Source organism: Cicer arietinum, chromosome 5, assembly GCF_000331145.2.
Source record: "Cicer arietinum cultivar CDC Frontier isolate Library 1 chromosome 5, Cicar.CDCFrontier_v2.0, whole genome shotgun sequence".
Taxonomy (NCBI): Eukaryota; Viridiplantae; Streptophyta; class Magnoliopsida; order Fabales; family Fabaceae; genus Cicer; species Cicer arietinum.
The window spans coordinates 73,003,140-73,017,115 of record NC_021164.2 but is presented as its reverse complement, the minus strand read 5'-3'; the positions used below and the strand labels follow the sequence as shown (position 1 = coordinate 73,017,115).

General features: G+C 28.0%; 1 protein-coding gene and 1 long non-coding RNA gene across 2 annotated transcripts; one reads left to right on the top strand and one right to left on the bottom strand.

Annotated features, from left to right (window-relative positions):
• The first annotated feature begins 3,568 nt into the window (after positions 1 to 3,568).
• LOC113786635 (uncharacterized) lies at positions 3,569 to 5,102 on the top strand. Its single transcript, XR_003472915.2, has 3 exons — positions 3,569 to 4,199; positions 4,332 to 4,390; positions 4,946 to 5,102. It is a non-coding gene; the product is annotated as an uncharacterized lncRNA (long non-coding RNA).
• A 2,600-nt stretch (positions 5,103 to 7,702) lies between these two features.
• Positions 7,703 to 12,395, bottom strand: LOC101500237 (uncharacterized). Its single transcript, XM_004501462.4, has 13 exons — positions 12,012 to 12,395; positions 11,742 to 11,910; positions 11,580 to 11,660; positions 11,273 to 11,367; positions 11,062 to 11,177; positions 10,837 to 10,947; positions 10,552 to 10,661; positions 9,056 to 9,362; positions 8,841 to 8,918; positions 8,718 to 8,768; positions 8,510 to 8,596; positions 8,293 to 8,370; positions 7,703 to 8,003 (listed from the first exon to the last, which is right to left on the bottom strand). The coding sequence occupies exons 1-13, from the start codon at positions 12,019 to 12,021 to the stop codon at positions 7,953 to 7,955; spliced, it is 1,344 nt and encodes a 447-aa protein (XP_004501519.1). The 5' UTR covers positions 12,022 to 12,395; the 3' UTR covers positions 7,703 to 7,952.
• Between the last annotated feature and the right edge of the window lie 1,581 nt (positions 12,396 to 13,976).

Genomic DNA, 13,976 nt, shown 5'->3' with positions numbered 1-13,976 from the left:
ATTCTGGATTTTTTTACAAAAAAATCAAAATTATAAGAGTGAATATAAAATATCATAAATATATTGTAAGGTTCATATAATGAAAAGTAAAATTGATTTATGTAAAGAAAGTTAAATTGATACAATATTTACATCTATTAATAACAAGTGCTGATTTCATGCTCTTATAAATAGTATTTGTCCATATATCTAGAGATATTAATAGTGCATAAATTAGAATCTTGTGCTCTTAACTTTATTTTACGAGAACGATTCCTGTTTCTAACCTGTCAAAAGTATTGCAAATTTTTTTTTTTAATACTCATTAAAAAATTTAAATATTTAATTTATAATTAAAAATATTTTAATTAAAGTTGAGTTATCAAAATTTGTAATTTTTACAACTATAAACAATGTTGATTTACAATAAATTGACTATTAATATCATTTTAATAATTATTATATTAGAGTTTAATTGTCATGTGTCCTAAAAAAATGTACATATATATGTCATCATAATTATTCATGAATATGATTCAGATAATTATAACAAAAATCAAATATCTAATTATGTAACAATTATAATTGATTGACACTTTACTTTCATAATATATATAATATTTATGAATTAAATTTTTATAATAATTAATAATAAAATAACAATCAAACAACGAAAAGTTAAAAGTAACTTGAAAATAACTCATCGCCCTTTTTATATGTCTACTCTACACAAGATTTTGAATAGTTGTTAAATGTCAATACAAATATTAATTTACTAATTAAAGTGTCTCATTTTGTTAAAGTGTCTCATTTTGTTAAAGTGTCTCAAACCTAAAAGTGGAATTTCTTTTTCGTCTTTGTTATGTTTTGATAAGGGAATGAGTCATTAGAATAGTATTTCACATTGATGAATAGGTTATGAGACATTTAATGTTTATATTATTTTTTATATAGATATAAATATGTATATGAGACATTTAATGTTTACATTATTTTTTATAGTGGATATTTAATGCTTAAATATATTATTTTTATCAATTAACTATGTTCGGTGAGTTGTGATCATATCTATTTTCCATAAACAAACTTCCCCCAAAAAAGATAGATGTTGTTTTGCTATCAATGCCAAATCCTTTCTACTAACGCTTCTTTACAATATTAATAAGAAAATTAAGAAAACATCAAAAAATATGTTTTGATTATTAGTGTATAGATACGTCTCTAAAATTTCAAAGTCCAAAACCCGTCTTTTAATATTAAAGACCCTAACGATAATTTTTAAGTTTATTCTATTATTTGATTATTTTTAGAGGTTCATGTTACTCATGTTTTGTAAATTGATTTTTTTTTATCAGAAAATATTTTAAATTTGTTTTTCTAGGAAAAAGATTAAATAAAATTGAAAACAAAATTCTCAAAAAAGAAATTAAATTATTTTTTTTTCAAAAAATTTTAATAATAAATTAAAATACTATTTTAAAAAATAAAGTTTGAACCGAAGATTCTTGTTCTTCTTAAATCTATTGAAAATTCTGAATTATATATCTTACGAAAAAAAGTTGTAAGTTCCTCGATTGCAATAAAAAAAACAAATAAAGATAATCGATCTCCTCATTTTAAACGTTTTCAATAATATGATAGAAGTAAAAAGCACAGCTTTTCATCCTGAAAATACCATTTTTTGAAACATAAACTCCAAATACTTTCAACCTACTGAATAGTGTTCCAGTCCCTTCTCAAAATTGACTTTAAGAAACAAACATATGTATATAGGAGGCACTCACATAAGGGAGACATATGCGAAGCTAGATATGGTGTGGATGGACGGTATAGAAATAAATCAGAATTGTATCAAATATATGTTGAAGTTATTATGGTATGATATAATTTTTCTATTTATTCTTCTATATTTTGTTGCGGTGGTGTTTATGTCGTTGATTTTTTTGTAATTTATTTTTGTTTGGTTTGGTTCTCTATCTTGAAGAGAATTTTGCGAAGATAAAAATACAAAAAGAATAACAAAATAAATGTCGAGATTCATAAAAAGAATTAATATTATCACTTTGTTATTAATAGATTTAAAAATTGTATTGATTTTAGTTTTTATTATTTAAATCTTATAATTTAGAGGATTATATCATACATCTCCACATTTAAATCTGACACTCCCTTAAAATACGTGAAAATATAATTTTACTTTTTTAATTATTTATAATAAGTTTAAAAATTGATAGTTTCAAAAGTTTTAAATTTTCAAAATAAGGATTACATTTTCAAAATTTAGAAAGTTTTGAAAGTTTTCAAATTTGAATTGTTTGAAAGTTTCAAAAATTCTGAAATTTTTTATTTCGGAAGTTTCGAATTATTAGAAAATTTTAGAAATTGTTATTTCGAAACTTTAAAAACTTTCGAATATTTTGAAAAAGTGATGAAAAAATGAGAAGTTAAAAAAGTTGAAAGTTTTATAACGAGCAAAATTGTATTTTCATGTCGATTGGAGAAGTAATGGTTTAGATGTAGGGATGCATTTTACAATTTAACTATTACTAGTATAATTGACCCGTGTCACATATTAGTATTCACTTATAACAATATTAATTATTAGAATAGGATATAAATTTTATTTATGTTATTATTATTTTAATAGTTATTATATTTCGGTGTAACAATATTGTGAAATTAATTATTAGTTTCTGTATTCAATGAGACAAATTAACATATTATTATTTAATTTCAACGTTAGTTAACATAAGGTTAAAATAATTCTCGTTATCAAATTTAATTCCCAAAATTCAAAATTTACCACAGTTTATACTCCAAAAAATGTTAAGTCTCGATCGTCTCACTATTGTCTCCCTCACGAACTTTAATTTGTTGCGTTACACATGATTTTTACTTTTTTGATGTAAAAAATTAAAATTTATAATTGAATGATTTAAAATAAATTATTGTGTTTTTTATATTCTAATTTATCAATAAATTTTTCTATAAAAATGTTCTCCTTATAGTATATTTATTGTCTATAAATTAAATGATAATACATTTTCATAGGTTGTTCAACAAATAATAAACTTTCATAGAAATAGAAATGTATTTTAATGTAAAATAAAAAAAAATATTATTACATATAAAATTATCTTTTTCCGTGTGTTATATTATTACTCTTGGATGTTTATTTATATAATAATATACTCTCATGTAGATAATCAATTTAATTAGATTAGTTAAGTGAAAAGAAAGTAAACAAATAAATAAATAAAATTATTTATATAAAAATTATAGCAATTTTAAGGACTTTACACACATTTTTATTGTAGTGTTTATTTATTTCAAATTTACCGATCTTGCTTCAATCTAGTAATAATGTAAATTTTCAATTAATAATTGTAGTTTCTTCAAAGTTACAATTCAAATGATATAGATTTTATGAACACTTTAAATTTATTATATTTGTAAGATTAGTTACATTTGTATTTATTGTGTTGTTTTAAGCTATCAATTTAGATGATGTAAATTTATTTGTATATTCATCTTTTTTCAATGTAATTTTAGCGGTTTTCAATTGTATTGTTCTTGTTTCTTATTTCTTAATTTCTCTTTCAAATCGCAGGAACCCTAACTTACATCTGGCAAGTCTAAGTGCAATTTCAGATAATTTCTTAATTTTCTTCTGAATATCTACTTAAGTTTTGTGTGTTTTGTTTTCTAAACATTTGCTTTGGTTCTAGATACGGTGTTTTAGTGAGATTGGATTGTTTTGCTTTCATGCTTGAAAGTAAGAAAATTATGTTAAGCTTTAGCAAATTTTGAGAGGCTAGACAAATTTTCATATGTCAAACAATGTGAATTAAATAGAATTCCTTGTGTTTCCATAAGAATTCAAGGGCAGGGTACTGCTTAGTGGGTCTTTGTAAGTATTGAATTTGTTGACCCTACCATTATTTGTAAAATCATCAGAGTTGAGCTTTTGATTTGTGCTGAGTGGTGGCATCCGAAATATGTTCTTTCTAATTTTGCAAGTTGCTACATTTCACTAATAAGAGTCTCATACCATTCATCCAGCTCTTCCCTCAAAATAGCCACTTAGATTTCCGAGCATGAATAACCTAACTATGTTTACTTATCTGTTGCAATTTATCTTTGTGTTTGTGGAAACTGACAGCGAAGATATTGGGAAGCCTATTTCAGAATACTTTGGTGTTAGTCGAAGTGATCCAAAAGTAAGTATTCCTTCATCCCTTTTTAATTTTATTTAATGATAAGTCTTAAAATTCATAACATTAACAACATATTACATCCTTCGAATGACTTGGAAGTACATTTTTAAGTAATCAGTGGAATTTCAACCACAGGCACTTGCATACACCAGAAATACGTGCTTGAGAGTGAGGTGACTCTTGACAATATCAAGGTACTATTTTTATATCTTTTCTTATGCTGTTAGTTTTGCTATTGTGTTATATAATATGAATGAATTCTTTTTTCTTTCATTTTAAGAGATTATAAATTAATATTTTGAAAAAAATTCAATTCATTTTATCTCAGGAATTTGGGGAAGATTTCCCTTGAAGACAAACTAAAATCTTTTTTTAACTCAGAGTCAGTCAGTTCTTAAACTTTGTTTACAGAAATTAATTACTTGACTAGTATGTAAAATAAGTAGATTTTCTTGGTGTTTTTTGTGACATAAAGCAAATTCAACTCATTGTTTCTTTATGCCAGTATGTCTCATGATTGATTTCATCATTCACTTAAGAGTTTCTTTCAGTAATTTATCATGTAAAACTACTCAAATATGGTGAAATATAAGTGGTGTTGAATGTTAATATTTTTTTGCAAATGGTTTTTGAGTTTGTCTTACCCTTATTAATCAATATCTTGTATATAACCTTTTTAGCAAACAAAGCTATTTAAAAACAAATTACGCTGATCAATTTCAAATTTGTTACTATCATTTTGGCAACAGACAAAAGAAGAATAAGAAGAATGTTTTTCAATTGAAATTGATGAGAACAATCAATGTTGGCAGGATTACTTTGCTCATGAATCTGCCAAGGTAAAGCTGAAACACATTAATATCTTCAAAATCCTAATGTAAATATACATATTATTTGCAATATTGTTCCAGCACTATAGAATTATAGTTGATAAGTTCTTCATTCTTGCCTTGTTGCAGAATCAAGAAGTTTTTCATCTCAACTAGCTTGTGATACTAATCATTTAGCAAGTGAACTAAAAATTAATCAACAAGCAAAATGTACACAAGGATAATTTATAATTTCACCTTATTAAACATTGTCTAGCCAACTTTAAGGACCAAAAACAAAATTATCTAGCCAACCAGATTCAAAACATGACCTTACATTTAAGAGTAGTAGAATGATTATATATGTTAACAATTATGAAATTTAAAATAAAAAAAATAAAAAAACTACATATAATTGGTCTCTAATTTGTAGAATATGCACAAAAGAATGACGTGAAAAATGTACAAATCGAATGTCAATGCACAAAACTCTGAGACCAGATTAGCATGATTTTGAGGTTGCAAATGAGAGAAGAAGATGATAGTGACAAGGACTTGATGATAATTGATAGGTGTCGTTGCTAACAATTAATGGACTTGGATCTACCATTGATATGCCATTGCTATACTTGGATCTGCCATTGCCCGCTTAATGGACTTGAATCTGTCATTGCTATACCTGGGACTTTTCTTTATTCACAAGCGACAACTTCAAAGAAAGCAAAGAAAATTGAAGTTGAAAACAGTAGTTAGAGGAAATGTTAGAAAGAAGATGAAAACTATTTTTGATTATTTGAGTTATAGTTTTAGTCATGCTGGGATTTTTCAAGATTGATGTTTCTAAGCACTTTTTGTGTGTGGTTATTTTGGTTAATTTTCATGTATATAATTCCTGCAATATATTGATTTGAGTGGACTATCAATTTAATATTTTCAAAAAAAATTGATGTGAACTACTTACAGAATTTCCTACGAAAAAATATTTGTATACAAAATTTCATGTTAATTACATGCGGAATTAGGCTTAAAACACATTCACAACTTATATTTCTGCATGAAAAGTAAAAAATGTCTTAAATTTAGTAAATGTTTGTGGCGGATTTTGTTTATTTTTCCTGTGGAAATATATGTAGATTAATAACATGCGAACTCAAAATTTTCAGAAAATAATTATCCATAAAGAAAATTTGTAGGTAAAAACTAACTTTTAGTTGTGAGAGATTTTGATTCTATAATAAAAAAATTAATATAATAATTATGATTACAAATATTTTTACTCTTTTATTAATAGTTAAAATAATTTCTTTTTTATCATTGAGATATTTATAAATTAAATATTTTTATACAATTTCATATATATGAATTTATAAATTACAAATAAAGTAAAATAGATTTTTTTAGTATTATTATATTAGTATATATATCAAATTCAAAAGTTGTTTTTCTTTTAATTTCTTAAAAGTTTTTTTTATTAAATTTTTTTTTGAAATTGGACAATTCCGTTGTATCGGAACACATTTATTTTGTAAAAAAGAAGGAAGATACTTGTCATATTGAAGACATATAACAGACGCGAAGAGATTAATGGACAAAAGAAGGTCCAATGAATAATTTGATAAAAAAAGTTGATTTTGAGTTGATATTTTTACAAATGTTATGAGACTTTTATCATAAAAAGAATAAATGTTACAAATACTATATTAAGAAAAAACACGTTAGGACAAATTCCAATTTGAAGTTCAATTTTTTTTGTTAGTGGCATACTATACCTATTAGCTTTATATATCTAACTTTTTAAGAATTTTACAACTTCCCTCAAGGATAATATAGTTACCGTTCTTTATTAAATAATCGTCGATTAATTTAAATAATATTTACAACACCATCTTCTATTATCTTCTATTTCCTGTTACTTGGACATAATCATTTAAAAAAAAAACTACAAATAATATAACAATACAAATATATATTTTTTATTTATAAAAATATGAAACTGATGCATAACCAAACAAATAAAAAACAAAAAATAAAAAACAAATTTTGTAATTACAATTGGTATTTACTATGATAATCTCTGCCACAATAAGGAGGTTGATAACAAAGCAAAAAATAATAATAACTTTTTTAAAAATAAAGGGACACTAATTTCATGTTCTCCATATTATAGGCAACTTTCGTGCTCTTAGTATTTATCCACCAGAGTTATACTAGTATTCCACAAATTAGAGTCTTCTCACTGCACTGCACTTTATGGTTTGTAGAAGTGGTGAGAAACCACGGAAAGCGTGTGCGGTTTTTTAATTAAAAAGATAAAAGTAAATTAAAAACCAACTCACAAAGGGATAAGAATGACATTTAAAAGGATTTGTGAGTTTCGCGAAAATGCTATTCAATACTATTTAGCTGTGGTGATTTAAAAAAAAATCTCAATTTGGTTCAAAATTTAAAGGATGTGTTAAGAGTGGTATTTAAGAAACGAGTTTGGAAAACAAATCATAAACTTTTTTAATAAAATAATTTAGAAGATTTTAAAAAACTTTATTCAAATGTAAAGCATTTTTTTTAAAATATTTTTCAGAATTATAATATTAAATTTTGAAAGGATCCTATAGATTTTTAGCTAAAGAAAAATCAGTTATAAGAGTGGATGAAAAATAATAACAAATTAATAGTAAGGTACGGAATAAAAATTTCAAATAAATCAACATAATATCACATTAAGGAAGTAAAAGGTGTTTATGACATTGACTAGGAATGACGAACAGATGTAAGCATTGGCCAGAGTAGTACTCCGTATTACAGAAACGTCATACTAGGCGAATCTAGTTCGCAATGAGTGAGTCAAACAGTTCCGAACAGTGCCACAGCCGACACAATAAATATATGTCCACTGAATAGTTAAAATCCCCAAATGAAGCATGATATAAATTTTTGTTCTCACTCAAACTTATGCTTCATCTTCAACCACACTAACTGCATAATGGCCGGCGTTCCTGCCCTGTTAATCAACAAAAAGAATCCAGTTAAACAAAATCAACAATCTGGAAACAAATTAAAAGGGGCAAAAACACAATAAATGTGTGCCGATGAAATTGATGAGATGATTGCATAAATGACAGTCAGAAAAGCTACTGTGTTTAGATGGCTATTCTACTCAATGTTCACTGCACCAATAGTTTTCACAATGGTCTAGATTTTGAATTGCATGTGTAATTTAAAATGAAGATGATATTGAATGTTCTTTGATATTGTAAGAATGGTATCCAAAAAATGGCAAGAATGCTAACCTCGGATAATAACCTCTGCTTATTAAGTAATTGGGTCCTAGCCTTGTTCAAAACCGAATTTGGAGACTTAAACATTCTCTGAAGGTAAAAGAATATGTAGATCAGCAGACAACGAGTAAAATAAGAAAATACGCCAAAACTGAGTGTTTAACATATACAGTGGAAGTCCTCAACGAAACCACGAAATAATATAGCACAATCACCAGTTCAAACTCACCTTTTCCCCACCAGACATTCTATGTTCACTGTTGAGATACTTTTTCTTGGGTGAGAAACCAAAGACATCATGGAGGAAGTCGTTTTCCTAAATACCAACAGAGGAAGAGAGAATGAGGGGGGGAACGCAAAAACCAGATCAAAGTTACAAACTTTGGACAACAATCAGATACAACAAAAAAAAAGGAAAAATGCAACAAAAATCTAACCTGCATATGTTTAATGAATCCTCCTCCAAGGAAGTGTTTAATGAAATTCAGCTGCAAAAATCAAGGTGTCAAAACGCAATACAGGCTGTGTAAAAAAACCAAATGAAAGAGGGCAAGAAAAACCTGTATCATTTGGGACCACGACGATGTCTGTAGAGAATCACTACCAATCTTCATTGAAATTTCAGGGGCGTAACCATCCTAATATGACATATGACAATAAAAGGATAAGTACAGATGCCCTCTGACTCCGATTCATGAGTACTACAACTTCTATTCTCAAATAATAGTATAAAGGGGTGGAAAAAAAAAGGCGAATAAGAATACCACCAACATACCTCAAAAAAATCCAAGATATCTCTGAACAGATTCCTCTGACTATTAAGATCTTTCTTAGCAGAACCTTTTCCACCAGCCTCCGCAGAAAGATTTTTGCATTGATTTATCACTTTTCCTTTTAATCCTTGTAAAAATATGAAACTTTCCTGTGGTTTACTCTCTTGAGTTAAATCACTTGCATTCTTAGCCTCCGTAGAAAATTTATCTACATCTCCAATCTCAAAAATCAGAGCCAGTGCCTCGCCAGCAGCAATTCTTACTGACCTATCTTCTTTATCTAGAAGACTAGATAAATAAGATATTGAACTGCATCAAAAGTAAAATCAATAAGCTGGAACCAAGGCCAAGACACAGCTACACAATGAATACAATTCTATATGTAGCATAGGTAAGGATAAATGTTATCTCTACAAATAAAACAAAGATAAAATGTAAATCTAAAATCATTAATCCTAGTTAATAGAATATCATGTCAGGACTCCAGTTTGAACCATCATCATAACAATCTTACATAATCAAGATAAGTTTAAAAAATAGCAGCTGTAGAAACAACAAAATATGAATGGGATTACAATTCTCTTAAGGATAGCTCACTACATCTCTATTGTGTGAAAGTCCAATTAGTTTCAAACTTATCAACTCTTTAAAAATGAAAGCACCAGCCCCCTCCTCTCCCTGGAGAACAAATTTTTCACCATTCTAGATTGAGTTACATCCTAGGTAGTTAATCCCAGATAGCGGTGCGTCGCGGCCAACCCCAAAAGTGGGATAGCGGGATAACGCGTTCCGGGATGGGCGGGATAGTTGCTATTTTTTTGAACAAATTACATGAATAATATTATATAAACCTATATTTAATGCAAAATTAACAAATGACTCAAACTCTGAAACATTCATAACTAGTAATAAGAATTTACAAGTCTTACTCTTAGTCAAAACATACATTGAAATACAAACAAAAGTCAAGGAAATAAAGATGATCCATATTGAAGTCTTTAACACACTAATAAAATAACTAAATATTAAAACTCACATGCATGTTCTAGCATAGGAATCAAAGATAAGCATCATCTTTATTAGCATATTCTACTTCTTCTTTTTAGGTGAAAGTAGAAACAATAAAACACAGAAGGAAGAAATAATAGCCGGATTTCGCTGGGAAACGTTAGGATTAACTACGCCGGGATAGCGGGATCTCGCCTCGATCTCGTCGGGATCTTGTTTCACGCTATCGCGGACACGCCGTCGCGGTGAGGCACTGTACCGCACCGGGACAGCGGGATCTCGCCGGGAAACGCTAGGATTAACTAGCTAGGTTACATCATCTACGGACAGCAAAAACTGAACTGATGTAAGTAGTGGTCCTATCATCTATGATATTCACAAACAAAATAACGGCTGTAGATAACCTCGTACATGATGCAGGGATGGACATTGGCACTAAGCTAGAGCAGAATGAAATAAAAATTGAAGCAAAAGAAAAAGTTGTGCTTGCCTTTGCCAATGTTTTGAATTCAGCTTCAAATTGCTCACAGTAGAGAGGAGAAAAGACCATGCAGACACCACACTGGTTATTAATTGAGCAGAAGGTTTGACCGCAACAACCTAAACAGTGAATAATCTGATCAGTCAATCTAGGGAATACAATTGGGAATATAGAGGAACTCTTCTTTATTCATCTAGTGTAAGAATGAAAACATCACATTTTTCACATGTAAAATAATGTGCTTATCAGAATTTAAAGCAACAAGTAGTCTAGAATATTTTAACAGACACATACATTGGAACCTAATTTGGGGTGGATCACTCGCCACATTATGTCCATTGATCGCTCTGTTTCTTCTTGATCATTCCCTCCGACAAAAGTGATTATAGCCAAGCAGTCCAGCAACTATACACATAAATGGCATTAAGAAGATAGTATATAACATCAATTATCATAAAAGGAGAACGAGAAAAAATGAAATCAATCGAGGCATTGTGATATTTCTAAACTCCTACTTACCGATGGAACCTTCAAAACTTCTGTACTTCTAGCAAGAGATTCATCCAAAGGAGAAACAGAATCTTCAAAAATCTCTCGTGCATTATCACTACATCCAACTGTCAAGGCCAAACAACCTGCAATTCAATGAAATTTAATATTTAATTAACTGTCAAGGCAAACTAATATACATATAAATAATAAAACAAGCGTAAATTAGTCAAAATCTTACCAATGGCATGAGATGCCAAAGTTATCTCTTTGGCGGACGCCTTCTTGGATCCTTTTTTTATTGAAGCAAGACACTGATGTAATAAAGTAGCAAATCTGATAAAAGAAAGCACATCATGATTATGATAATCATCACTTTAGATATATTCATAGTCAGTTGAAATTGCATGTTATTCCAAAAATTAAGCCAGCAAAAATATAAACCCTAAAAAAAGAAGAATCATAATTGAAATACATAAATATCATACAATTGATTGGAGAGTACTCTTTTAAATATATATATATGTGCACAAGAGATAGAGGCTTACTTTTTTTCTATAAACTGATGCTGCATATTGCTCTTCAAAGCGTCAATTATGGTTGAAAAGGCTTTTTCCCTCGTGGAACCCCTTTCATAAATTAAAAAAAACCTTTAGTTTCACCTTCAAATTCAATGTCCATATCTAATTTAATGATGAAAAACGAAGTACCTTTTTTCATCTAACGCATCGAGAGCTTGGTCAAGCAAGGAATCTTGATCAAATTGAACATCTTCGGTACCAGAAACAGACATGAGATCAGATCGAGCAGTTGATGACGAAGTCACGCTACTATCGTCATCGCTATCGAACATTGCAGCAGCTTTACTTCGAGAATTACCTAAACACAAAATAAACAAATTCATTAATCAATTAATTAAAACCCTAGAAACAGTAATTATAACTGAGTTAGATCAACAAGAAGAACCCCTAGAAACTTACGTTTTCCCATTGTAACGGCTCTTTTTTGGTTAGTTTATAGGGTTACTAGGTTATATATGTTAGAAGAATAAATCGGAATTTGAAGAATACAAAGATGAACAATAATAAGGTATACAGCAACGAGCAGAAACAGAATTGAAGGGTATTGAAATTGGGAAGAAAAGAGATAACACTGTATTTGATTCGGTTGATGAATAATCCATTAAAATTCGAAGTGTATCTTTTAAAATTTGAACCCAAAGGGGACTGAGATAAAGATTTGGTGATAGGATTTTATTTAATCTAAATCGGTGCAAACTTGAAAAAACTGAGGCTTAGGTTTGTTATAGAGAGAAAGAGAAGCACCACACGGCGAGGGTTTTTTTTATTCTTTTTTCTTTTTGCTACCGTGACCATATAAATGGCATATTTTTGCATTGGATGGTGAGAATATTCGGTTGGTTTATCTTTGTCAAAAATAAAATATTCGGCGCGTTTATGACTACGTGGCGCGTCGAGGGCCGTTGATTTCTCCTTCTGTTCTTCGACATTTGTGACACGTGGCTTTTGTCGACCTCCCTTAATTGCTTACGCGGTTGCGTGGAACACGTGACGTGACAAAGTTGGCTACTTGTTTTGCCCGTCGTTTGAAAATTGAAAATCCTTGCGTTTCTACTTTCTTCTGGGAAGTATAGCCCAAATTAAACTTGCAACAAAAACACCTATCGAGGAAATTGTATAGAGTAATCAGAAAGGTTTAAGAAAATCACGGTATTTATTTTCAATGTAACAGTGTTAGAATTAATATTAGTATATTCATGAAAAAAAAAGTTTTGGTTAATATTAGCATTCATAAAAAAGGTTTTAATTAATATTAGTACATTCATATATAAAAAAAGTAATAGTATATTTTTTGGTTCTAGTAGTAATATTAGTATATGCTACATTTATATTTTTTGAAATTAAAAACAAAACTATTTTATTTTTTTTATTTTTACTAAAAAATCATGTGATTGTATATATAAGTAAAATAATATTTATATTTTAGTATAAAATAGAGATTAAAAATGTCTTCTAACGAAATTTTGAACGTTTATATGTTGAAATCGAAATTACTAAGAGAATGACTCAATAAATAAATAATAACTCAAAACGGCAATTTAATGATTCTTCTAAATATTCTTCTTGACCTCTTCTTTATCCGTTATATTATTATTGTAAGTTATGAAATTTATATATATGTCTAAAATGATTTAGTTTATTCAACAAATAGACAAATAGAGTACACAATTAAATGTAAATGATTGATTCTTAATTAGTATTTTTAAAATGATAAGGAAATGATGATATTTTCTCAAAAGTATCAATATTAGTAAAAGGAAAAAAAATTAAGAATAGTGAAATTTAGAGTGCTCTATCTTAATCCCGTCCGTTATCCCTGTAGAGATAGCAAGTATAAGGCATTTGTCAAAACCAAATTCAGCTCAACTTTTACCACTCACTTGATATCATCATCCAAATAGACAACATGCAGTTTGTTTGTATCTATTTTCACCCTTCCCTCTATAAACTAAAAAAGAAAACAACATAAACAATAGAAGAAGAGAGAGATATAAAAATAAAAATAAAATTTAAATAGAGTTTTAGTTCCTCTATTTTAATTAATTTATAATTTTAATTTATTTATTGTTAATTTTGTAATTTTAGTTTATTTATTTTAATTAATTTGTAATTTTAGTCACCTATTTTTAATTTTGTAATTTTAGTTTTTTATTTTAATTGATTTATAATTTTGGTTATTTTATTTTTAATTTCACAATTTTAATCCTTATATTTTTACTGATTCGTAATTTTGGTTCATCTATTTTTAATTTCGTAATTTTATTTATTTATTTATTTCTTAAAATTACGACATTTTGGTCCTTTTATTTCTAATTTCGTCAATTTGGTTCATCTATTTCTTAAAATTGAGACATTATATATATA

What these genes read in the sequence shown, in the direction of transcription:
- LOC101500237 (XM_004501462.4), bottom strand. An exon ending in ATATCTTGGATTTTTTTGAG is followed by an intron (nt 8,919 to 9,055) that starts GTATGTTGGTGG and finishes ATGTCATATTAG; the next exon opens with GATGGTTACGCCCCTGAAAT. An exon ending in AGCAGAGGTTATTATCCGAG is followed by an intron (nt 8,004 to 8,292) that starts GTTAGCATTCTT and finishes GTTGATTAACAG; the next exon opens with GGCAGGAACGCCGGCCATTA.